This window comes from Ahaetulla prasina, chromosome 2, assembly GCF_028640845.1.
Source record: "Ahaetulla prasina isolate Xishuangbanna chromosome 2, ASM2864084v1, whole genome shotgun sequence".
Taxonomy (NCBI): Eukaryota; Metazoa; Chordata; class Lepidosauria; order Squamata; family Colubridae; genus Ahaetulla; species Ahaetulla prasina.
The window spans coordinates 26,679,160-26,705,032 of record NC_080540.1 but is presented as its reverse complement, the minus strand read 5'-3'; the positions used below and the strand labels follow the sequence as shown (position 1 = coordinate 26,705,032).

Genomic DNA, 25,873 nt, shown 5'->3' with positions numbered 1-25,873 from the left:
CAGTGATGGCTCATATCCAACATTCCTCAATCGTATCAAAATGTTAACAACGACTCAACACATATAGACTCCACAGAAGAAACAACGACCTAACACATATGGACTTTACAGAAGATAATGTTGAAAAGCCCTTCGTAACCTGAAACCATCATTATCTATTGGACCAGATGGACTATGTGCATACTTTTTAAAAAAAACTTTCAATTAATATAGCTGAACCCCTAAGCATTATCTTTAATAAAGCCTTCAAAACTAGTTCCCTTCCAAAACTCTGGTCTCTAGCCACAGTCATCCCTATCTTCAAAAAAGGAGATCCATGCCTTGTTGAAAATTACAGACCTATCTCACTATGTTGTGTCTCATGCAAAGTAATGGAATCCATCATAAACCAATCCATTACACTCCATCTCAAAACAAACAACCTTCTCTCTAATAAACAATTTGGTTTCAGAAAAAAAAAATGTCTTGTAATCTACAACTTCTCCACTGCAAAAACATACGGACTACCAACCTTGATCAAGGAAAAGCAATAGATGCAATCTACATAGACTTCTGGAAACCTTCTGATTCAGTTGTACATGATAAACTTCTCCTCAAACTAAAATCCTACATTTGGGACCTCTTCACAATTGGATAAATGCCTTCCTGTCAAACAGACAACAAGTGGTCAAAATTGGCAACTCCTGTTCCTGTCAAAGTGGCGTTCCCCAAGGTAGTGTTCTTGGACCAACACTCTTCATACTATACATAAATGATCTTTGTGACCTCATCTCAAGGTATTGTGTTCTCTTTGCTGATGTTGTCAAACTATTTAATACCACTAATACTTCTACCCTTCAAGAAGACCTCGACTTAATTTCCGATTGGTCTAAAACTTGGCAACTCCAAATCACAACCAGCAAATGCTCAGTATTACATATTGGAAAAAAGAACCGTAACATCAAGTACAAACTTGATGGACATTACCTAACTGATGACCCCCACCCTGTCAAAGATCTTGGAGTTCTCATATCAAATGACCTTAATGCCAAAGCCCACTGCAACTACATAGCAAAAAAGGCCCTAAGAGTTGTAAACCTAATTTTACAGCTTCTTTTCTAAAAACTCTACACTACTAAGAGCATACAAAACACTTGCCAGACCTATTCTTGAATACAGCTCATCCGTCTGGAACCCATACCACATCTCAGACATAAATACAATAGAAAGAGTCCAGAAATATTTTACTAGAAGGTTCTTCACTCCTCCGAAAACAACAAAATACCTTATAACAGACTTGAAATCCTGGGATTAGAAAACTTACAACTCCGTCAACTTCGACATGACCTGTGTTTAACACACAAAATCATCTATTGCAATATTCTTCCTATAAAAGACTACTTCAGCTTCAATCGCAATATTACAAGAGCAAAAAATAGATTCAAGCTAAATGTCAACCGCTTCAAACTTGATTGCAGAAAATATGACTTCTGTAACAGAGTTGTTAATGCTTGAACTCATTCCAAGTATACCAATGACTGCATCTCCAATGATCCATTTGTTAAGCTACTGAAGTTCGCAGATGACACAACAGTGATTGGTCTCATTCGAGACAATGACGAATCCGCATATAGACGAGAGGGAGCGACTAGCCTTGTGGTGCAACCAAAACAATCTGGAACTGAACACACTCAAAACCGTAGAAATGGTGGTAGACTTTAGGAAAACCTTCCATACTTCCACCTCTCACAATACTTGACAACACAGTATCAACAGTAGAAACCTTCAAATTTCTGGGTTCTATCATATCAAGATCTCAAATGGACAGCTAACATCAAAACATCATTAAAAAGGACAACAAAGAATGTTCTTTCTGCGCCAACTCAGTAAGCTCAAACTGCCCAAGGAGCTGCTGATCCAATTCTACAGAGGAATTATTGTCATTTGCATTATAACTGTCTGGTTCGGTTCTGCAACCCAACAAGAAAAACACAGACTTCAGAGGATAATTAGAACTGCAGAAAAATAATTGCTACCAACTTGCCTTCCATTGAGGACCTGTATACTGCACGAATCAAGAAGGCCGTGAAAATATTTGCAGATCCCTCGCATCCTGGACATAAACTGTTTCAACTCCTACCCTCAAAACAGCTATAGAGCACTGCACACCAGAACAACTAGACACAAGAACAGTTTTTCCCAAGGCCATCACTCTGCTAAACAAATAATTCCCTCAACACTGTCAGACTATTTACTGAATCTGCACTACTATTAATCGTTTCATAGTTCCCATCACCAATCTCTTTCCACTTATGACTGTATGACTATAACTTGTTGCTGGCAGTTATGATTTATATTGATATAATTGATCATCAATTGTGTTGTAAATGTTGTACCTGATGAACGTATCTTTTCTTTTTATGTACACTGAGAGCATATGCACCAAGACAAATTCTGTGTGTCCAATCACACTTGGCCAATAAAATCCTATTCTATTCTCTATTCTATTACCTGACTCCATAGTCTCTACTCAAAATCCCAAAATCTTCAACCAAAACTGTCTACTATTGACCTCACCCCATTCTAAGAGGACCATTCTGCATATAGCACAAAAGTGCACCTTCCTGTCCTATTGTTCCTTCATCTATCAAATTAATAGTTGATGCATATTTTATACATATATGTATATTTTCTTCAAAATATACTGTTTTATCTATGATAATTGTTTGTTTACTGTTGTGACAAAAAGAAATAAAATAAAAGATTCTCCCACTGGTGGCCATTTTGCAAGTTTCTCACAGAAAGTTGCAAAGGTGATCACATGGGACCAGGGTGAAATGCTAGGATCAGACCGGATCGGGTGAGTAGGTAGCAGAGTTTTTGGTTCGGATCCGTAGCGATCGCTGGCTGGCCATGCCCCAAATCCATGGCCCCTGCTGCGCTTCCTCAACGGGTGAGATGCACCATTCTGACTGTTATGAGCCACCAGCTCTTCCTTTGCCATGGTCTTCCAGCGGCAGGGTGCCGGGAAAGGCAAGCATCCAAAAGTTACCGGAGTTCCTCTCCTTGAATATGCCGCCTTGTTCTATGCGCTGGCTGCGCAAGCGCACACCCAACCTGCCGCTGATAAATAAATGAAATAAACGGGTGTGCATTTGCACAGTCGGTGCATGGACTCTTGCCTTTCCTGGCAGCCAGCCGCTAGAAGAAAGTAAGTATATGCTGCGTGGTGAAGGAAGAGCGGGCGGCGGCTCCGGGACAAGGCTGGTGTCGAATGGTACATTCCCAAGAGGCGGTGAGCAGCAACTCCGGGGCCTCAGGAATGGGCGTCCTGGGCGCCCCTGACCAAAGGCGAAGGCGGCGGGTTTGGTGGGCAGCTCTGGAAAAGGCGGAGTTGGGAATGGTACATTCCCGACCCGATAGGCATGGTGGCTGGGGCCTAGGTGAAAGAGAACAGGTGGCGAGGAAAGGGAAGAATTTTTTCTACTGGGTTCTGGGCGTGCTTGTGGGAGGTTGTGACTGAGTGGGCATGGCTGTGGTGACATTGAGTTGGCCATGCCCACTCACCTGGGACACCCACCACCAAGCCACACCCACAGAGTAGGTAGCAAAAAAATTTAGATTTCAACCCTGCCCAGGACACTGCAAGCGTCATAAATATGAGACAATGGTTGCCAACTGTCTGAATTTTGATCATGTGGCCATGGGGATGCTTGTAATGGTCTTAAGTGTGCAAAACAATCCTGTCATTTTTTTCAGTGCCATTGTAACTTCAAACAGTCACTAAATAAATGGCTGTAATTCGAGGACTACCAGCATATGTGTGACTCAGAGAGAATTGGACTCTTGTCTCTTTGTTTGTGCCAGGCCAGATCTAGTATTTCTGATTAACAACTCAGCACAGCTCCCTGGATATGGGATGGGATCTACCTGAAGCCTCTAGAGTGAAGTTTTGTGGTACTTTAATGCGTAAATTCATGGCTGAGATAATCTGCCTCTGAATCCATTCCTTGGTCCTTCCACACCTTTCGGTTTTCCTCTCATCCAACGTTAGCAGCTTCCATGTATTGTTGTTCTGTCCGCAAAGTACCCAAATAAACGGATTCCCTAGTTAGCATAAAGATATGTAGAATCGCCCTTCTGCACTGTAGCTTCTAGAATATGGTTAGGATGTTTGATAGCCAATTATTCCTTTGCTGTTTTTCCCCCCACTCCTAGACACTCTGATGGCCTTGCCTTCATCTCCTGGAACCTCGGTTCTTTGTAGCAGAGGATTAAGAGCTGTTCAACTTCCAACTCAGGTAGGAGGATTCTCCCCTCCCTTAAAGTGTCCCAAAGGTGCTTTTTCAGGAGGCAACTAGACTTTCTTGTTTTTTTCTTTGAAGACATTTTGCTTCTCATCCAAGAAGCTTCTTCAGCTTCTTTAATTATCTTAGTTTCTCTTCTCTGCACTTTTTCCAAAATCTCCACATCTTTTTGTAACATGGTGACCAAAACTGGATGCAGCACTCCAGGTGTGGCCTTAAGAAGGCTTTATAAAAGCACTACTAATACTTCACGAAACCTCAATAGAATAGAATAGTAAAATTGGCCAAGTGTGATTGGACACTAATGTAACATGAAAACCCAGTGTAAAAGTAAAACCCAAGGTTTCCTTTACATAAATTGTTGAACCCCACCTTCCTTGATTTGGCCTGATTCATTGGCTCATTGCATGGGGTAAAATTAACTCAATGTTGGATTGGGCCAAGACAGCTCTAGCCCATCAGTGGAAAGCAAAGGAAGATGGGCTTGCTGCTCTAAGGAATTGGCCAAACCAATAACACATTACCTAGATGTATCTCTAGCCAGAGGCTCTTGGCTCTTTATGTTTTGGAAAGTTTCTCTAGAAGATCCAAATTTTCCCTACTTGGAAACTCTGCAGGTGGAATATGTTCATGAAGAGGACTTGCAAGTAATTCATTGAAGTGTTCATTGTTAGGAATGCTCATGGAATACATTGTGTTTTCCCCCTCCTGTGTCAGGAATTGATATCGCTTGAGGATGTAGCTGTGTTTTCTCCGTGGAGGAGTGGGCCCTGCTGGATTCTGAGCAAAAAGCCCTGTACCGGTCATCCTGGAAACCAGGAGGAACATGGCTTCCTTAGGTAAGGGAGTCTGATAAGATCTTGAAATTTAGTAGCTGGAACAGTGGAATCGTAGGAGGAGTCAGAACACACGACTATAGCTGATTGGTTGGAGAGAGCTGTCCCCTGCCTGAGGCAGTCGCTGCTGTGATTGGTTAGTGTGAGTGTGAAGGGGGAGTGTCCTGTTTCCCGCCTTTTTTCCTCTGTGGGCTTGGTAATTTTACCTCATGGTGATGCTGTAGTGTTGGTTAACCTCATGATGCTCCTGTTAGCCTGACTTTCTGGTTTACTGTAAATATTGATGTAAAATATATTTGACATAAAACTAGGAGCTTGTGTCCATCTCTGACCTTTTGGACACCTGCTGCACAATTCCTGACTGATTCATGATGGCACTTAAGAGCCCAATAAGAGTCCACTCCAGGTTGATCATCAGGATGCAACTACTAGAGAAGTGATCTGATCTGTCCTCTGCAGATGGGATCTTCCAAATATCTCCTCTATTTTCCTAATGGATGTAGGAAAAGATGAATTTATTTATTTATTTATTTAATTATTACTCTTAATTGATAATGGATGTTTCTGTAGATTCTGTCATCCACTGAAGCTTTTCTTTGTTGGATTGGATTTGATTTTATAAATTTTCTTTATTGTGATGTTTATCCTTTTAAATTATAAGCCTCAGGGTTTCCCTTTGGAAATGAGAGTATATTAATGAAGGGCAAGAAAAAATGAACAACTGCCATTTTCAGTCCCTTCTCTCCTTAAAACTAAATATGAAGCCCCTCCACAAAGGTTCTACTTATCCAAAATCTTCAGGTTTTTATTCTGACCATTGAGAAGAGCCCAAAGGCCAAAACTATCCTTTTAATACCAAGCTAGCACCATGTTTAACAAATGGGGTTGGGAGGAATTGATATTGTTAAACACAGTCTGCTTGATCCTTTTGCATAAGTTTGTGTCTTTTCTATTCTTTCTGTTGCAAGCCGGATGAAGGATTCTGGCCAAGGCAACACTTTGCCAAAAGAAAAAAGGTTGGAAAAATGTATGGAAAGCAAAGTTTGGAGAAAACCAATTAAAGGGTTGAGCTGGAGAATTGCTCTGGTTTACCTTGTCCAGATACCAATGTCTTATTGACGGTTGATGCCAAGAAAGAGGAATTTCAAGGTGTGGAAAAGCCGAGATGGATCGATTATGTGACTGTTGTAAAAGCTCTGCTGGAGAAACAAGATGAAAGCAGGCAATGCTCAGAAGGACCCTTCCTCCTCCATGAAAGAACACAAGAAGGAGGAAATGTACAAATGTCGGATTGTGCAGAAAGCTTCAGTACGCTCTCTCCTGCATTGCATAAAAATATTCACAAAGCAGAGAATCCACAAATGTCTGGATTGTGGAAGGACCTTCAGGCAGAAAAATCATCTTAATTCACACAAGAAGGTCCACGAAGAGGAAGCAGCATCAATGCATTCATAGAAACAGCTTGAAGCGCCTCCCTTACTTCCCCTCAAAGCCTCCACAGAGAGGAGAGGTTTCAGCAACGCAGGGAGGGTAGAAGGAGGTTTATTGGGAGCAGGGAACCGAATTCCCGGAAAAAAAGCCCCACTGAGAAGAAACCCTATAAATGCCTGGAGTGTGGAAAATGTTATAATCAGAGTGGCAATCTTTCCTCCCACATGAGGATCCACACAGGGGAGAAGCCGTATCAGTGTGTGGAGTGTGGAAAGAAATTCACCTACTAATTACTCAACATAAAGGAAACTGGAGGAAAAGATGACCTGAATGGTTTGTGTTGACTCAACATTGACCCCTAGGTGTTCAGGAGAATCTGTAGAGACCCTTGCAGTATTGGAAGCTTCAAGCAAGCTTTTGATCCATTAAAAATAAGAGTGGCTTGTATAACTGAACTAACTTTTGGACATTAGATCTTTGTGCTAGAGTCTAGAATAGAAATTGAATAGAAATAATAATAGATATAATAAGGATCACAGAAATAGAATGACTGAAAACACAGTATGTAAAACTTCCTCCAGAGAAGACTTTTGGGAGAAGCATGTCTTGCTGAAATTCTTCTCCCAGCTATTTCTCTTGATCAGCTTTGGTGACCACTTGTGCAGGCAAGCACTTACACCAACATGCACGCTAACTCCTTCTCCTCCTCTGCATCAGACACACAAAGTCTTAGGTTTTAGTTTTCTGAGCTCAAAATATGAATGTGCATCAGTTTGTGCACGATGTAAAAAGTTGAGACTCTAGAAGAGTGCAGAAGAGCAACAAAGATGATTAGGGGACTGGGCTAAACATATGAAGAACGGTTGCAGGAACTGGTTGTCTAGTTTAATGAAAAGAAGGACTGGGGAGAGATGATGCAGTGTTTCCAATATCTCAGGGGTGCCACAAGAGGAGTCAACTATGCTGCAAAGCACCTGAGGTAGAACAAGCAATGGGTGGAAACTAATCAGGGAGAAGCAACTTAGAACTAAGGAGAAATTTCCTGACAGTGAGAATCAATAAGTGGAACAACTTGCCTGCAAGTTGTGAATGCTCCAACACTGGAAATTTTTAAGAAAATGTTGGATAGCCATTTGTCTGAAATGGTGTAGGGTTTCCTGCCTGGGCAGGGGGTTGGACTAGAAGACCTCCAAGGTCCTTCCAACTCTATTGTTATGTTATGATTTGCAACTAGGATGGCATGCCTTTTTATGGTACGGGAGAAGTAAGATATATACGTACTTTCATAGACTTTACATAAGAAATGCACTGCTATTGGCATGGGAGAAGTTCAGAGATAAATACTGTATGAAAATTCCAACATGGTTATCAACAATGGAGGCTTTAATATAGCCAAATACTTTTAATCTTAGAAATATTGTTAGGTATAAGGACTTGTTAACAGATGGGGTGGGGGTGGGGAATTGAAACAGGAACAAGATTTGGAAGAACAGGGGATTGAGTTAAATTGGTATATGTATATGCAAATACAAGCAAGATATCAGAAAGATGTTAAACTCCATGGTTTTTATTTAGAAAAGACTGAGGTGGATAGGATTCTCTCAGGAATGGAGGACAAATTAATTAAAAAAAATAACTTTTTGTTGGGGATTGAGTTAGAAGAGGAACGAGTAAAGAAAACTATGATAGCTTGGGCTAAAAAAATTGGATTTTCAATAGACCTAGACAAATGGCAACAGCCATGGGAGAGGAATTATAAATTAACCATTTCCACTACATATAAAGAAAATCAATATAAAATGTTTTATTAACGGCATATGCCACCTGAGAAACTGGCAAAAATGTTTAAAGATAAATCAGCTAAATGTTGGAAATGTCATCAGTTACCAGGATCTTATTATCATATGTGGTGGACATGTCCGGAAGCCAAAAACTATTGGGAGAAAATAAAGGGTTGGTTAGAAGAAATGACCCAACAACATATTGATTCAAAACCAGAGTTCTTTTTATTGGGGATCCTGTCAGAGAAAATTAGTAAAGAAAATATTTGATTATACATGTAATTACAGCAGTAAGAATTGTTTTTGCACAAAATTGGAAAACAGAGAAAATACCCCTGGAAAGAGAAATGATTAGAAAAAGTTTACACTGTGCAGAAATAAATAGATTAACTTTGAGGATTAAAGAAAGAAAGGATTCAGAATATTTTAAGATATGGGATAAATTTTATTATTGGTTAGAAGAAAGGTATAGATGAGCAATGGATAATTATGTAAGAAAATGATAATAATGCATCTGTGGAAAAATGGTAATATTTTAAGTTGGAGTGAAGAAAGAAGAAACACCGAGACGTCACACAGAAGGAATTACTGATGTTTTAAATGTATGTGTCTATAAAATAAACAATTTTTTAAAAAAACTATTGAAAAGGTCTGAGTTGAGAAATATCTAATACATTTAACTATGTGTTAAATGAAGTTCAGAAGAAAAACTATCCTAGAGTACAAAAGAATTTCTCCTAGTTGAATAGCTTCCAGCCTAATTGAAGGTTACCTCAGAAAGGGTTCTGGCGTATTATTTTCCTCAAGAGTTGCTCTTGCCATCTGGTTGAAAGAAGGAAAGAGATCCTTCTGGACTCAAACTGACTTTGGGTTTTCGTTACCTTTCCTGCTCCAGTCGTGTTACCAGATGTGCCCGTGCCTCAAACTGAACACATGGAGGTGGAGGTTGTACAGTGAGCAAAAGCTTTATTCTGCAGAAAAAGTGGCGCACAAAGATCTCCCTCAAAACCTGTTTATCCCACCACCGTTTTACAAAGCATTTCCCACCGTTTTACAAAGCATTTCCCACCGTTTACAAGTCAGAGTCAAAGGTATTTCCTCATCTCCCTTTAGTTTAGTTTACTTTGTCAGTGTACATTATAACGATAAAAATAAAAACACAAACATACATCCTTTATATTCTATATAACTGAAACTGAAAACCCGATATTGCACTATACCAGTGATGGCAAACCTTTTTGCCATAGTGTAGTGGGGGAGGATGGAGGGTCATCGTGTGCCCACACCCTTAATTCTGTGCCGCATTGGACACCTCACATTCTTGACCCGGTGGGCCTGGTAGGTCCGTTTTGCTGTCACCAGGCTTGCCTTTCTAGGAGACTGGGAGGAAAAGCCTTCTCCCTCTTCGGGGACCGGAAGTTGGCAAATAGGCTGTTTTCTGCCTCCTGAGGTCTACAGGGGGTGCGGAAGGCCGTTTTGCCTGCCCCCAGGCTCCTAGAAAGGCTCTGGAGCATGAGGAGGCAAATGGGCCTTCCTCACTCCGGCCCTCCGGAGGTGGGAAACAGAAAATTGTAAGTTGTAGAGTGCTGTAAAGGGGCTACCCCAATACCTGGATGGCCGTCTATCTAGACCGTTCCAGTGGCTTCCACCGGATACAAGGAGATGGCTCTGGTGGATGATCTCTGGTGGGCCAGGAAATATTCTGCCTGGTCCTATTAGACCTCTCAGGCTTTGACCATGGTATCTTGCTCCAGAGGATTGGGAGTGCACCGTGTACTGGTTCTCCTCTATCTCGACCGTGCAGATGTTGACAGGGGGCAGATTGCCTCACTTGTGGGGTGCCGCGTGATCCTCGCTGCTGTTCAACATCTATGGTGAGATCATCAGTGGCTTTGGGTATATCAGCTGTCTGATGAAGCTGTACTTTCCTGCCACCCCAATGAAGCTGAAGTGCTGTCCCGGTGTTTGGAAGTACAGGTCTGGATGGGAGAAACAGGCTCAAGCTTAATCCTCCAAAGGCGTGGCTGTGGATGCCGATTCAGTCAGCTGCATCAGCTGACTGTTGGGCAGTTATGGCAAAGGACAGGGTGCAACTTAGGTGTTCTTCTGGATGACGGCTGTCGTTTGAAGATCATTTGTCTGTCTCCAGGACCTTCCAGGTTGCCTGGTTTTATGCCTTCCTTGATCGGGATGCCTTGTGCACAGTCACTCATCTCGTTCTCTCGCTTGGATTGTAATGCTCTCTACATGCTCCTTGATGCACTTCTTCAGTTAGTCAGAATGCAGCTCTGATAGATTTCTCCAGAACACCGCTCCTGCAGACTGCACTGGCTACCTGTGGCCTTTCGGTGCACCAAGGTTTGGTCACTACCTTTAAAGCGCTCCATGGCTTACCTGTACTTATGGGAGCTGCTGTTACCTATGCCTCCCAGATTGCTCTCACAGAGGGACTTCTCAGGTGCGTCCAGCAATGTCGGCTAGGAAGGTCCTTCTCTGTGGCTCCACACTCTGGGCAACTTCCCCAGGTTTCAAATACCTGACCTTGGATCTTCCAACTGAAGATAGGGTCTTCTGGCTTAAATTTTATTGGTTTTAAATTTTCATTATTAATTTTAAGGGTTTTTAGTTTTATATATTTTAAAGTTTTTAGGCCAATTATAAAATAAGTTTTTAATCTGTATTTTAATTGTATATTGTTTTGTCTGTTTACCTTGGTTTTCCTGAGTCCTTAAGATTATCGAATAAATAATAATAAAAAATAATAAAAATCAGCTGGGAGCTGAGCTCAGGTGCCCACCAATATGGCTATGCATACCATCAGTGGTATACGTGACATAGGTTTGCCATCACGGCACTATACCATAGAATTCAATATGGTTATTGCCCTGGGATAGAAGCTGTTTTTCAGCCTATTTGTTCTTTTTTTTATTATCCTGTACCGTCTGCCAGATGGTAATAGTCCAAAAAAAGGGTGCCCAGGATGAGATGGATCTTTAAGAATGTTTTGAACTTCCTTAAGGCAGCAGGAGCTATAAAGCTCTTCCAAAGAGGGGAGAGGCCAACCTTTACAGTAATTCCTGCCCGTTTTACACTAACAGTTTAACCATAGTGTACATAATACAAAGCTCAGCAAAGCTATCCCAACATGTACACAGAGTAACCGTAACACTTTCACAAATGTCACTTCAGCAGTACTATAGCATAGCTTTCCATGATACTTCTTATTTTTCTAACAGCATACTTCTTCTTTTTAGAGATGTACAGGTGCAAATCTTTCCTGTTTGTGCCTTTTGTCTTGTCCCATAGTACATTTGGGGTTATGATTTACAAGCAGAAGCATTTACGCTTTTATTCTAAGTTTAACCTGTTAATTGAATCTCCAAGGATCCTTCGATTTAGACCAGGGATGGTGAACCGTGGACCTTTTATGATTTGTAGGCTTCAACTTCCAGAATTCCTGAACCGGCATATCTGAGATGTGTAAGCTAAGCCTTTAGCTACTTGTACAAGTTAGGGCATTAACAGAAAACAAACACAATCAATATCGTATCTCAGACTAGAAATCAGTTAAAGCCAACCAATTTTAGATGGTGCAGACACAACGCCAACCGTCCAGTTTTTATTTTAGAAGAAAAAATCTTGAGCCTTGTATTGGTTCAATATTTCCTTCTTTTGCGTCTCTTTCTCCCAGTGAAGTGCTCACTGAAGATCCTGTTTCTTGTTCTTCTGGTGTGACTTAAATATACAACGCAACTCTTATTTTTAATGGGTCAAAAAGGTTCTGTTGCTTTGGAAGCCCTTCCCATATGCCATGTATTTCTACAGATTCTCCTGGGACACTTCTGTGAGGATAAAGAAAATTTTGAGAATCAACATGAGCCAATTAGTGTCATCTTTTCCTGCTATGCGTCTTCTTATGGTGATTAAAGTTACTCCCAGTTCTGAATTTCTTTTTACTCCACACACTCATATGGCTTCTCCCCTGTGTGGATTCTTTTATGGCGCGTAAGATTCCCCCCGTCTCGGAAACTCTTTCCACACACGATGCATTTAAATGGCTTCTCTCCTGTGTGGAGCCTATTGTGGTAGGTAAGCTGGACACTCACACTAAAACATTTTCCACACTCCAGGCATTTATAGGGTTTCTTCCCTGAGTGAAGCCTTCTATGGCTGCTGAGTGAATCACTTCGACTAAAGCTTTTTCCGCACTCATGACATGTATATGGTTTCTCCCCAGTGTGGATCCTCTTGTGGCTACAAAGGTAACTACTTCTTCTGAAACTCATGCCACACTCTGTGCACTTATAGGGTTTCTCCCCTGTGTGAATCCTTTTATGGATCCTCAGTTCTCCAGAATCACTGAAGCATTTTCCACACTCCTGGCACTGATATGGTTTCTCCCCAGTGTGGGTTCTGCTATGTCTGATATAGCTTTTTTTTTCATTGAAGCTCTTTCCACAAGTGTGGCACTCATATGGTTTCTCCCCAGTGTGGAGCCTTTTGTGAAGAGAGAGAGCCCGCAAATCAGCGAAGCATTTGCCACATTCGGTGCACTTATAAGGCTTTTCACCCGTGTGGATCCTTTTATGGAGAATAAGACTACTTGGCTTACTGAAGCCCTTTCCACACTGCAGGCATTGAAAGGGCTTCTCCCCCGTGTGGATTCTGTGATGGGCAGTAAGGCTTGTTGAGACACGGAAGCTCTTTCCACACTCCGTGCATTGAAATGGTTTTTCCCCTGTGTGGATCATCTCATGTGTCTTAAGATTAACTTCTTGACTGAAGCTCTTTCCACAGTGCAGGCATTTATATGGTTTCTCCCCTTTATGCATCCTATTATGTAAGGTTAGAGCGCCACGTCTATTGAAGCTTTTTCCACACTCCAAGCATTCATAGGGTTTCTCTCCTGTGTGAATTCTTTTATGGCAAGAAAGGGCACTGGAGGTCCTGAAGCATTTTCCACACTCTGTGCATTTATACGGCTTCTCTCCGGTGTGGATCCTCTTATGTTTATTTAAAAGGCCATTTAGGGTGAAGTTCTTTCCACATACCATGCAATGATATGGCTTCTCCCCTGTATGGATCCTCTTATGGCAAGTAAGCTCACCGGAGGTCCTGAAGCATTTTCCACACTCTGTGCATTTATACGGCTTCTCTCCGGTGTGGATCCTCTTATGTAAATTGAAATGGCCTTTTTGGGTGAAGTTTTTTCCACACACCGTGCAATGATACGGCTTTTCCCCTGTATGGATCCTATTATGGGAAGTGAGATCACTTGCATAGCGGAAGCTCTTCCCACATTCCAGGCATTTACATGATTTCTTCCCAGTGGGGCTTTTTTTCCGGGAATTCGGTTCCCTGCTCACAGTAATCCTCGTTCTACCCTCCCTGCGTTGATGCAACCTCTCCTCTCTATGGATGCTTTGATGGGAAGTAAGGGAGGCGCTGCTTCCGAAGCTGTTTCCCCTATTAATGCATTGATGCTGCTTCTTCTCTTTGTGGACCTTCTTATGTGAATTAAGGTGACTTTTCTGCCTGAAGGTCCTTCCACAATCCAGACATTTGTGTGGATCCTCTGCTTTGTGAATCTTTTTATGCAGTGCAAGAGAGCGACTTGTACTAAAGCGTTCTGCACACTCCGTACATTTGTACATTTCGCCTCCTTCTTGTGTTCTTTCATGTAAAGGAGGAGGAAGGGTCCTTCTAGAGTATTGCCTGCTTTCATCTTGTTTCTCTCCAGCAGGGCTTTTACATAATCCCGATCCATCTCGAAGTGTTTTCCCATACCTGGAACACACTTCTTTTTCTTGGCAATCATCTGTGCCCAATAAGACATTGGTATCTGCAGAAGGTAAACTAGAGCAATTCTCCAGCTCAACCCTTAATTGGTTTTCCTCTAAACTTTGCTTTCCATACATTTTTTCTGCAAGTTCCTTTTTCTCTTTTGGCAAAAGTGCTGCTGCCTCTTGGCCAGAATCCTCCATCTCCCATCCATCGCCTGCTTGAAACGGAAAGAATAGAAAAGTTAACACAAACGTAAGTGCAAAAGGGATCAAGCACCGTTACTGTCTTTGAACAATATCAAACTTCCTCCCAAACCCCATTTGTTCCAAACATGGTGCTATGCTTGGTATTAAAGGAATATACGTTTTGGCCTTTGGGTCTCTCTTCTTCTCAATGGTACAGAATAAAAACCTGAAGATTTTGGATAAGATCACTGAACCTTTTGTGGAGGGGCTTCATATTTAGTTTCAAGGCAGCAGAAGGGACAGTTAAAAGTGGTCTCTAGTGGTTCATTTTGTTCATTCCTTCGTTCCTTCATTAATATATTGGCCTCTCAGCTTGCCAAAGGGAAACCCTGGATGGCTTATAATATTAAAAGGATAAAAACCTATACACAATAAAGTAAAATATTATAAAAATACAAATACTCAATCCTAACTAAAAGATATAAGACTAGATGGAGAGCCTAGCGGTTTAATCGGAGAAGGTAGAAATTTTGAGGGGCTTGGACCTGGAGCTGAGCTTCAGCCTCATAGCCATGAAGAGGTTTTCCCTTGAAGAAAACTGGTTGTCACTCTGGTGTGTTCATTCATCTTTATCCCACAGGTGCTTTTTTTCTCCCCCTTGAAGACATTTCGACTCTCATCCGAGAAGCTTCTTCAGTTCTGACTGAATGGTGGAGGATGGAAGGATTGATATTCCTTGCAGTCAGCTGGTCATTGGCACTGTTTCGGACCAGATGACTGCAAGAAATATCAATCCTTCCATTCTCCACCATTCAGTCAGAAAGCTTCTTCAATGAAATGTCTTCAGGCAAAGACGAAGAAAATCCAGGTGCTGTTTGAAAAAGCTCCTCTGGGCCACCAAGACATGGATGACTGAGAATCTTCATAAACATTCATTCATCTTTAGTGGTTCCTGCATTTACAGGTAGCACTACAAAAAGGGAAGCATTGGAGAAAATGGGAGGGGATACGGTTGGAAGATCCCATCTGCAGAGGACCTGGTAGATCAAACAGATCACTTCTCTAGTAGTTGCATCCTGATGATCAACCGGTGGAGTGGACTCTTATTGGGCTCTTAATTGTCATCATGAATCTGTCAGGGAATTGCGCAGCAGGTGTCCAAAAAGGTCAGAGATGCGGACACAAGCTCCTAGTTTTATGTCAATTAATATATTTTACATCAATATTTACAGTAAACGAGAAAGTCAGGCTAACAGGAGCATCATGAGATTAACCAACATTACAGCATCACCATGAGGTAAAATTACCAAGCCCACAGAGGAAAAAAGGCGGGAAACAGGACACTCCCCCTTTACACTCACACTAACCAATCACAGCAGAGATTGCCTCATGCAGGGGACAGCTCTCACCAACCAATCAGCTGTAACTGAGTGTTCTGATTCCTTCTACAATTCCACTGTTCCAGCTACTAAATTTCAATAGCTTAACAGAATCCCTTACCTAAGGAAGCCATGTTCCTCTTGGTTTCCAGCATGACCTCCCGGTACAGGGCTTTTTGCTTTGAATCCAGCAGGGCCCACTCCTCCACGGAGAAAAACACAGCTACATCCTCAAGCGATATCAATTCCTGACACAGGGAGGGGGAAAAAACACAATGTATTCCATGAGCATTCCTAACAATGAACACTTCAATGAATTACTTGCAAGTCCTCTTCTTGATGAACATATTCCACCTGCAGAGTTTCCAAGTAGGGAAAGTTTGAATCTTCTCTAGAGAACCTTTCCAAAAACATAAAGTGCCAAGAGCCTCTGGCTAGAGATACATCTAGGTAATGCATTATTGGTTTGGCCAATTCCGCAGGAGCAGCAAGCCCATCTTCCTTTGCTTTCCACTGATGGGCTAGAGCTTGGATGTCTTGGCCCAATCCAACATTGAGTTAATTTTACCCCATGCAAGGAGCCAATGAATCATGCCAAATCAAGGAAGGTGGTGTTCAACATTTAATTTCCGTGTAAAAGGAAACCTTGGGTTTTACTTTTTATATTGGGTTTTACATTTTTACATTACAAGTGTGTCCAATCACACTTGGCCAATAAAAAATTCTATTCTATTCTATTCTATTCTATTCTATTGTATTCTATTCTATTGAGGTTATGTGTGAAGTATTAGTAGTGTTTTTATAAAGCCTTATTAAGGCTACACCTGGAGTACTGCATCCAGTTTCGGTCACCATGTTACAAAAAGATGTGGAGGCTTTGGAAAAAGTGCAGGGAAGATTAACTAAGATAATTAAAGAAGCTGAAGAAGCTTCTTGGATGAGAAGCAAAATGTCTTCAAAGAAAAAAACAAGAAAGTCTCGTTGCCTCCTGAAAAAGCACCTTTGGGACACTTTAAGGGAGGGGAGAATCTTCCTACCTGAGTTGGAAGTTGAACAGCTCTTAATCCTCTGCTACAAAGAACCGAGGTTCCAGGAGATGAAGGCAAGGCCATCAGAGTGTCTAGGAGTGGGGGGGAAAAAACAGCAAAGGAATAATTGGCTATCAAACATCCTAACCATATTCTAGAAGCTACAGTGCAGAAGGGCGATTCTACATATCTTTATGCTAACTAGGGAATCCGTTTATTTGGATACTTTGCAGACAGAACAACAATACATGGAAGCTGCTAACATTGGGTGAGAGGAAAACCGAAAGGTGTGGAAGGACCAAGGAATGGATTCAGAGGCAGATTATCTCAGCCATGAATTTACGCATTAAAGGACCACAGAACTTCACTCTGGAGGCCTCAAGTAGATCCCATCCCATATCCAGGGAGCTGTGCTGAGTTGTTAATCAGAAATACTAGGTCTGGCCTGGCACAAACAAAGAGAGTCCAATTCTCTCTGAGTCACACATATGCTGGTAGTCCTCAAATTAGAGCCACTCATTTAGTGACTGTTCGAAGTTACAATGGCACTGAAAAAAATGACAGGATTGTTTTGCACACTTAAGACCATTGGCAGCATCCCCATAGTCACAGGATCAAAATTCAGAGAGTTGGCAACAACTGTCTCATATTTATGATGCTTGCAGTGTCCTGGGGCCATGTGATCACCTTTTGCAACCTTCTGTGAGAAACTTGCAAAACGGGGACCAGTACCTACTGATGCTGTCCCTGATCCAGTTTCCTGGGTTGCTGTTATCTCAGGGAACTTGGACTAGGTCCAGCATTAATATGAAATTACCTGCAATACTTCAGGAATATTAAAACCTACTTTAACACGTCTCATATATCGTAATCAAGGAATGGCTGTATTTATGAAGGTTTTGGGGGCCGTGGACCCGGCACACAAATCAGCTTTGATTAACTTATGAAAAGTCGGGGTGGACTTGTGTGTGATGGACTTGTGTCCCTGAGAATGTGGAAATTGTGCTGTGTAGTTAGATAAATGGCAGGAATTATGGGAGAGGAATAGAAAATCAACTTTAGCGATTACCTACAAAGAAAACCTTTATAAGACGTTTTACAGGTGGCCTCTCCCACACACAAGATTAGCTAAAAGGAACAAAAACCTCTCTCTGATGCGTTGGAAATGTAAGGCAGTGCCAGGAACCTTCTATCATATGTGGTGGGTCTGTCCAAAAGCTAAGGATTTTTGGCATCAGATAAAACGATGGCTGGAAAAGATGTTAAATCAAAAAATAGATTCAAAGCCAGAACTCTTTCTATTGGGTATCTGAAAGGATAAATACAGTATAATAAAGGAACAATGTACTTAATGGTGCATATATTAACAGCAGCAAGACTGGTCTTTGCACAAAATTGGAAGAGTAAAGAGATACATAGACCCTGAAGAAGAGATAATAAATAAGATACTGGCTTGCACAGAAATGGACAGGTTGACTCTAGAACTCGAAGACAAGGGTGAAACGAAATTGTAAATCAAGGAATACGTGTACTCAGATTTGGACAAAGGTAGGTCCTCCCATAAGGCTGGGAAAGAGCTTGCATATTTCAACCTTCTAGTTTACTTAGTTCAAGCGAAATACAGCTGCCTGTCTGACAGTCTAATAAGGAAAGTACCCAGGTAGCTATGCCCACATCCTGTCTGAATTTTTAACAAGCCTGCTGTGGTTTGCATATCATCCTTCCCCACCTCCTTTATTTCAGCCATTTCAGAAAACAGAATAACAGATCTTCTTCTATACCACAGGTTTCAAACTCGCCATGTCTGACATTTCAATTTTTCCCCTTTGATCTGGGTTGAGCCTGGCCTCCTCTGATCCCCACTTTTGACACCCCTGCTATAACATTTCAGACAAATGGTTGTCCAATCACTTCTGGAAAAATTCCAGTGTTGGAGCAACTTCTGGAGGCAAGTTGTTCTCTCAGGAAATTTCTCCTTAGTTCTAAGTTGCTTTTCTCCTTGATTACTTTCCACCCATTCCTTTTTACCCTGCCTTCAGGTGCTTTGGAAAATAGGTTGACTCCAATGGAGGGATTCAAATAATTTAACAACGGGTTCTCTGCCCTAATGACCAGCTGGGTAGGCGTGGCTCAGTGGTCATGTGACCGTGTGGGTGTGGCCAACTCAAAGTCACTCACGATGATGGCTGCTTCATCTTAGCTGTTACAATGTAATAAGGGTTAACCAGAGAGGCCGTTTCTGTAAGAAGGGCGATAAAGGTTAGGCTAGAAACAACACCAGAATGTTTCCTTCCAGCCTTCCTTACAGGATTAGCCCTGTAAAGTGGAAAAAGAACAAAATGAGATTTCTTCCAACAACCGATTCTCCGAACTGCTTAAAAAAGTTAATAACCGATTCTCCCGAATAGGTGCGAACTGGTTGACTCCCTCTTCCTTGTGGAAACCGCTCAAATACTGGAATATTGCTATCACGTCAGTCCTAGTCCTTCTTTTAATTAAACGAGTGTGAGAGGAAACTCATCATAATGTCGGCCTTTGCTTCTTGATAGCTGCCTATTGACCTGATATTTCTTGGCAAGGTTTAGTGTACTCAATATTAATCTGTATAATCTGTTTAAAATCATTGTATCCAGTACTAATGATGTGTCCATTAAAAAGTTGTAACTTGCAAGTATGTTGAAATAGTATGTCTCAATACTGTTGGTAGGAGAGTTTGCAGAGTGAGGCGAGCTGAGATAAAGGAAAAAAGAGGAACTATCAGGCTATAAAGCACGTAAAAATAACGATGTTGTGACATTGTGGTTAGAGGAAGAGAAAACTGCCTCAGTTGCTGTGACAAGGTGGCAGAATTTTGAAAGTCTTGTGCTTTGTGGTATATACCGTATATACTCGAGTATAAGCCGAGTTTTTCAGCACGTTTTTTGTGCTGAAAAACGTCCCCTCGGCTTATACTCGAGTCTACGTCTTCGGGAACCCCGCACAGGAGGGGGTACCGACCGGACTCCCATGGGAGGGACGGGGAGCGGGCCCGCCGAGGTCTCGCGGGATTTGTCGCCCCCAGGCCGGCCCCCATTCCCGTGTCTGGTGGGCGGACGGCGCAAACTTGGCGGGCTGTGCATTGGCGCGGGGAAGCCCTGGTGGTGCAGTGTTCCCGTTCGCCCTGGCCTCCGTCCTCCGATCTCCTGCGCTGGGAGCGAGCGAGCGAGCCAGCGACCGGCTTCGGGCACCGCGGACTTTGGCAAGGAGGAAGGTGGGAGGGAAGCGGAGCTGCCGGCTGTGGGGGGGTTGAGGGGCGTGCAAGAGGAGTGAGCGTGGAAAGGCCTTTTTGTGTGTGTGTGCGTGTGTGTGCGCGCCTGTGTGCCCTAGGGAGGGAAGCGGAGCTGCCGGCTGTGTGGGGGTTGAGGCGTGCAGAGGGCGCCTCCTCCTCTTCCTCCACGCTCGCTCCTCTTGCACGCCCCTCAACCCCACCATCCCCACCCTCTCCGCGTGAAGGTCACCTCCTCCTCTTCCAGGCGGCGGCGGCTCCGGCTCAGCGAGCGCCACAGCCGGCAGCTCGCTTCCTCCTGGTCCCAGTCCAGCGAGCGGTGGCGACATGCCGGCGCCGCTCCGCTTTCACCGTTCGGCTGATTGGGACCGCTTAACATGGGTCGCGGCGGGCGAGCCGCCAGCCTTCTCGGCTGAGGAGGAGGGTTTCCCGAACGGTGGCGTCGGCCGAGAAGGCTGGCGCCCCGCCCGCCGCGGACCCATGCCGGTCCCAATCAGCGAACGGTGAAAGCGAGCGGCGCCGGCATGTCGCTTTCACCGCTCGGCTGGACTGGGACCAGTGAGGAAGCGGAGGCTGCGGCGCTGGAGCCGCCGCCGCCGCGCCGCCTGGAAGAGGGAGGAGGTGACCTTCCTGGAGAGGTGGGGTTGAGGCGTGCAGAGGAGGCCTGAAGGAGGAGAGGAGGCTGCGCGCCTCTCTTCACAGCCGGCTCAGAGCCCGCTTCCCGTCCAGGGCGTCAGACATGCGGCGCCCGCTCCTCCTCCCGTTCGCTGGTTTCCTTCCTTGGCACGGGCGGGGCAGGAGCCGCCAGCCTTCGGCTGAGGAGGGAGGGTTTCCCGAGCGGTGAAAGCGTCGGCCGAGAAGGCTGGCGGCTCCCCGCCGCGACCCATGCCCCAATCAGCGAACGGTGAAAGCGGAGCGCGCCGGCATGTCGCGCCACCGCTCGCTGACTGGGACCAGTGAGGGAAGCGAGCTGCCGGCTGTGGCGCTCGCTGAGCCGGAGCCGCCGCCGCCGCCGCCTGGAAGAGGGAGGAGGTGACCTTCACGCTGGAGAGGGTGGGGATGGTGGGGTTGAGGCGTGCAAGAGGAGCGGCGTGGAGGAAGGAGCGGCCTCTCTTGCACGCCCCTCCTCATCAGCGAGCGGTGGCGACATGCGCTCGCTTTCACCGTTCGGCTGGCCGCCCGCCACTGCTGGGCTGATGGGTCGCGGCGGGCAGGAGCCGCCAGCCTTCGGCTGAGGAGGAGGTTTCAACGGTGGCGTCGCCGAGAAGGCTGGCGGCTCCCCGCCCGCCGCGGACCTGCCGTTCAGCCGAACGTGAAAGCGGAGCGGCGCCGCATGTCGCCACCGTTCGGCTGGACTGGGACCGGTGGGAGGGAAGCGGAGCTGCCGGCTGTGGCGCTCCGCTCGGAGCCGGAGCCGCCGCCGCCGCCGCCGCCTGGAAGAGGGAGGAGGTGACCTTCACGCGCGGAGAGGGTGGGGGATGGTGGGGTTGGGGGGGGGGGGAGAGGGGGGGGGGGGGGGGGAGAGGGGGAGGGGGGGTCCTCTTGCACGCCTCAACCCCCACACAGCCGGCAGCTCCGCTTCCCTCCCTAGGGCACACAGGCGCACACACACACGCACACACACAAAAGGCCTTTCCACGCCACTCCTTGCACGCCTCAACCCCCACACACAGCCGGCAGCTCCGCTTCCCTCCCTAGGGCACACAGGCGCGCACACACACGCACACACACACAAAAAGGCCTTTCCACGCTCACTCCTCTTGCACGCCTCAACCCCCACAGCCGGCAGCTCCGCTTCCTCCCACCTTCCTCCTTGCCAAAGTCCGCGGTGCCCGGTTGGCCGTTCGCTGGCTCGCCGCCGCTCCCAGCGCAGGAGATCGGAGGACGGAGGCCAGGCGAACGGGAACAGCCCACGCCCGAAGAGGGAAAGGGAGCGAGTGGGTGGTGGCTGGGACAGACCCCACCACAAACACACACACACGCCTGTGAGACGTCTTGCTTGCATGTCACACACACGCACCGCTCGCTGGGAAAAAAAAAAGGATGGATGGATGGAAGGAAGGAAGGAAGGAAGGATGGATTGATGGATGGAGGCGACCGCTTTGAAGCGCAACCCTTCTCCCGCAACTAAGGGGGGGGTCAATGTTTTCCCCAATCCTAGGGTGTGGCGAAACAGTCATTCTTTCTTCCCCCCTAGTCTCTCCCGAGATCGCACTGCAGCGCCCATCATCCCCAGCCGGCAATCTGAGCTCGTGCCATCGATGTGGTCCTTGAACTTCCCCCTCGTTTCTAACCCAGCCTAGGATGGCCGGCGTGGAGGGTGTAGTGGTGGTAAAACGGCCAGGAGAAAGCTTTCGCTCTTTTCGAGAGGTCCTCTTGGAAGGCTGCCTTGGAAAGGGAAAGTGGGGAGGGGGCAGAGATTTCTCCCTCAAAGGTCCCCTTAGAAGGCTGGGTTGGAAAGGTGGGGAGGGGCAGAGATTTCTTCCTCGGGTCCTTCTAGAGTCCTTGAGAAACTGATATCATACAAGGTTAATAAATTATACCTCCTCCTCATTGATGAGTTTTCATCCTGAAATTGATTGAAACATTGTACCATCATATGCTGCCACAGTATAGTGTTAACAACATCTGTAAAGATGATATATGAGCATGACACTAAGTTTTTTCTATATTTCCCCCTTTATTGAAAAACTTCCATCATGCTTCTTTCTGAAAACAAAGGTCATTATAATATACCTCATTATATATTTGATTTGATGATATTTCAGTTAATAAATACCATTTAAGGTGTTAAGCTTCTTTTCTTTTCAGCAGCAAAGTGAATTACAACTTTAAAGAACTTTATTACTTTATATTCATTTTATTTTAAGTATAGATTTTAGATTTTAAACAAATATGTTTAGAGCTTTTATATCTTTCAAGTTATTCAAATTATCCCTCAGCAGGTATATAATGGCATCCAATTCCAATATCATGTTGGGGCTTTTGAGCAAGGGAGGAGGAACGTGAGCCCGCCTTTCGGCTGGCATTCCGGGATTTCCTTTGTTTAGAGCTGGGAATCCTCCTTCCCTTTTGCACTCCCTCCTCCTCCTCCTCTCTCTCTCTCTCTCTCTCACACACACACACACACACACACACACACACAGACTTCTAAAGTCGATTGGCACAATGAAAGGCAAAGACCACAATTGTTTTAAGAAAGAAGCTTTAGCAGGGAGGGGGGATGGGAGGGTGTTTTAAGTTTTGGCAAACAGCCAGGCCAACTGTATTGGAGAAGGTCACACAACTGGCCTTAACATTTTAGCTGCTGTCTTTTTCCTCACACTTGGGTTTAATGATATTAGAGACCCTTATTGCCCTGCCAAAAAAAAAAAGAGCCACCTCAACGTCTATGAAAATTAACCTTCTGCCAAGAGACACTGTGCAGGGTATTTTCACTATTGGTGTGCATACAGGCTTAGATTTGTGCTGGGTTCTTAGTGCTTAGAGCACTGACCTTCAGAGGCACCCTGGTCCCTTGGAAGCTAAAGGAGGACTCATTTTCATGCTTGCAGTTGTATTGTCAATTTCTGTGAGACAATGTTGTTGAAGTAACTCACTCACTCATTCATTCATTCATTCATTCCTTGTGTGTCCAATCACACTTAGCCAATAAAAATTCTATTCTATTCTATTCTATTCATTCATTCATTCATTCATTTTATTTTGTCAAATACATATTAAATAATTATATAAATATAAGCATGAATTGAATACATAAAAGGAATACAACTAAAGGGAACATTAGGACAGGGACGGTAGGCACGCTGGTGCTCTTATGCACGCCTTACAGACCTCTTAGGAATGGGGTGAGGTCAATACTAGATAGTCTTTGGTTAAGGCTTTGGGGATTTTGGGAAGAGACCACAGAGTCAGGTAGCACATTCCAGGCATTAACAACTCTGTTACTGAAGTCACATTTTCTGCAATCTAGATTGGAGAGGTTCACTTTAAGTTTGAATCTATTGTGTTCTCGTGTATTGTTGTGGTTGAAGCTGAAGTAGTCATTGATAGGAAGTACATTGTAGCAGATAATTTTATGAGCTATGCTCAGGTCATACCAAAGGCGGCGTAGTTCTAAATTTTCTAAAGCTGGGAATCCTCCTTCCCCCTTTTGCACTTTTATTGTTTTTCGTTCAAATAAATATTCATGTTATTTTACTTGGCTCTATCTTTATTTTTTACATTGACCAGTAGCTGCCTCATTTCCCACCCTCGGCTTATACTCGAGTCAATAGTTTTTCCCAGTTTTTGTGGTAAAATTAGGTGCCTCGGCTTATATTCGGATCGGCTTATACTCGAGTATATACGGTAATAATGGCATGTTGGACAGTGAGCCAGCCTCAAGCCTTACTTTTTGACTGCACGTCCACTTGACCTTCATTGCAAGGTGGTTGTTGTGTAAGTACTTGCTGTTCGCCATAATTTGAAATTCAATAAACCACTTAGGATCCTTAATAAATTATTATGTTTAATAAAGGATCCTAAGTGAGACGCCCTGGGATGAACTTGTCTGTTCAATTTCTTACAAGTGCAGCTATGCTCAGAATCAGTTTTTTCCCCCTGACACCCAATTCCAGCAACCGTTCTTGATGTGTTTAAGTCTCTACTCCCCTAATCATCTTTGTTGCTCTTTTCTGCACTCTTGATCATCAACATAATATTCACTCTCCCCATCAGATAATGAGAGAAAGCAAAACTATTTCCTTAGCAGTTTTCAAATACATGGACATCAGGTTTCAGAATTCCCTAGCCAGCCATCCTATGGTGGCCTGAGATTTCTGGGAGTGGAAGTCCACAGATCTTAAAAGTCACCAAGGCTGAGACAGGCTGGCCTATCGGAAAAGGGTGAGACCTTTTGAACTGGACACAAGACTTTAAAAACGCAGTTAAATTGAACAATGAAAAGGAATTCAGGAATGAAATTCACTCGGGCAAAGTCAATCCTGAGGATTCAAGGGCATCAGCAGGAGCCTTTACCTGATGCTCCCTCCTGAGGTGGCTCGTCCTGAGCAACGCCCCGAAACAACGGCTCCTGGGGGGGATCGCCCCCGGTCCCTCCGGCCGCCTGAGCATCCATTGAACCCAAACCTTCTGGCTCTGAAACAGCAGCAGAGAAAAGGAAGTGACGGGAAATGATCAGGAAGGGCCGGCAGAACAATCTCCCCAAGGAGAAGGTGGGGGCTGCAGGAGCGATCTTAGCAGCGGCCCAAGAAGCTGCCTTGAAGGGTCTCCTGTCCGAGCATTTCCCCAGGTGGGAAAAAGGAAGGAAGGAAGGAAGGAGCTTCTTACCTGGCGCTCGATAGGAAAGAGGCGGCTCTCTTCCTCGCCCGGACTCCGCTTCCCAAAAAGATGCGCGCAGGAACAGATCCGCAATCCGTTTTCCTCGCAGCCCCTCCGGCCACGCTCCCTCCCTCCTTCCCTTCCTTCTTTCCCAGCCACGCACGTGGATCGCCCTTCTCAGAACTGCCCCAGCCAAGACTTTGCAGAGCCCAAGCAGGAAGCTCTTCTAGCTCCTCCCTTCCCCGTCCAGCTCCTCCCAATCTCCAAAGGGGGGAGGGGCGCCGCCCCCTCGGGGATCCCCCTGCCTACGCCCCCCCTTCGGCAACGGGGGAAGCGGTCCCGGGTGGGATGGGCAGCTGGGCAGCGAGTTCAGGGCTGCTTCTGCCGAGGCAGTCAGGGAAAGAGGGGGAGAGGAGGACGAAGCTCAGGGGGGAGGAGGGAAGAGGATGCGGAGCAGCAAAGTTAGAAGGGAATCGCCCTTGAACAGAATAACAGAGTTTGCAGGACCCTCGGAAACAATAAGGTCCCCCCAACCCTTATTCTGGTCAAGGGCGATTCCTTCCTACCTTTGCTGCT

General features: G+C 44.8%; 2 protein-coding genes across 6 annotated transcripts in view; one reads left to right on the top strand and one right to left on the bottom strand.

Moving 5' to 3' along the window:
• The first annotated feature begins 5,141 nt into the window (after positions 1–5,141).
• Positions 5,142–25,873, top strand: part of LOC131193440 (gastrula zinc finger protein XlCGF57.1-like) — a 29,798-nt gene continuing 9,066 nt past the window's right edge. The window contains exon 1 of one of the 2 annotated variants that reach the window (XM_058173595.1): positions 5,142–5,258. The gene's annotated coding sequence lies outside the window, so the exon portion shown is untranslated. The remainder of the gene's footprint in view (positions 5,259–25,873) is intronic. The other variant, XM_058173596.1, reaches the window with a different exon arrangement.
• LOC131193429 (zinc finger protein 260-like) lies at positions 11,077–25,699 on the bottom strand. 4 transcript variants are annotated; one of them, XM_058173575.1, is made up of 5 exons: positions 25,307–25,699; positions 24,995–25,114; positions 16,720–16,802; positions 15,804–15,930; positions 11,077–14,335 (listed from the first exon to the last, which is right to left on the bottom strand). In XM_058173575.1, exons 2-5 carry the CDS (start codon positions 25,092–25,094, stop codon positions 12,288–12,290), a joined length of 2,358 nt encoding a protein of 785 aa, XP_058029558.1. In that variant the 5' UTR covers positions 25,095–25,114; positions 25,307–25,699; the 3' UTR covers positions 11,077–12,287. The 4 variants fall into 4 exon arrangements, with proteins under 4 accessions (XP_058029558.1, XP_058029559.1, XP_058029560.1 ...); XM_058173576.1 differs by having other exon boundaries at positions 11,077–14,332; XM_058173577.1 differs by lacking the exon at positions 25,307–25,699 and adding an exon at positions 18,889–19,026 and having other exon boundaries at positions 24,995–25,109.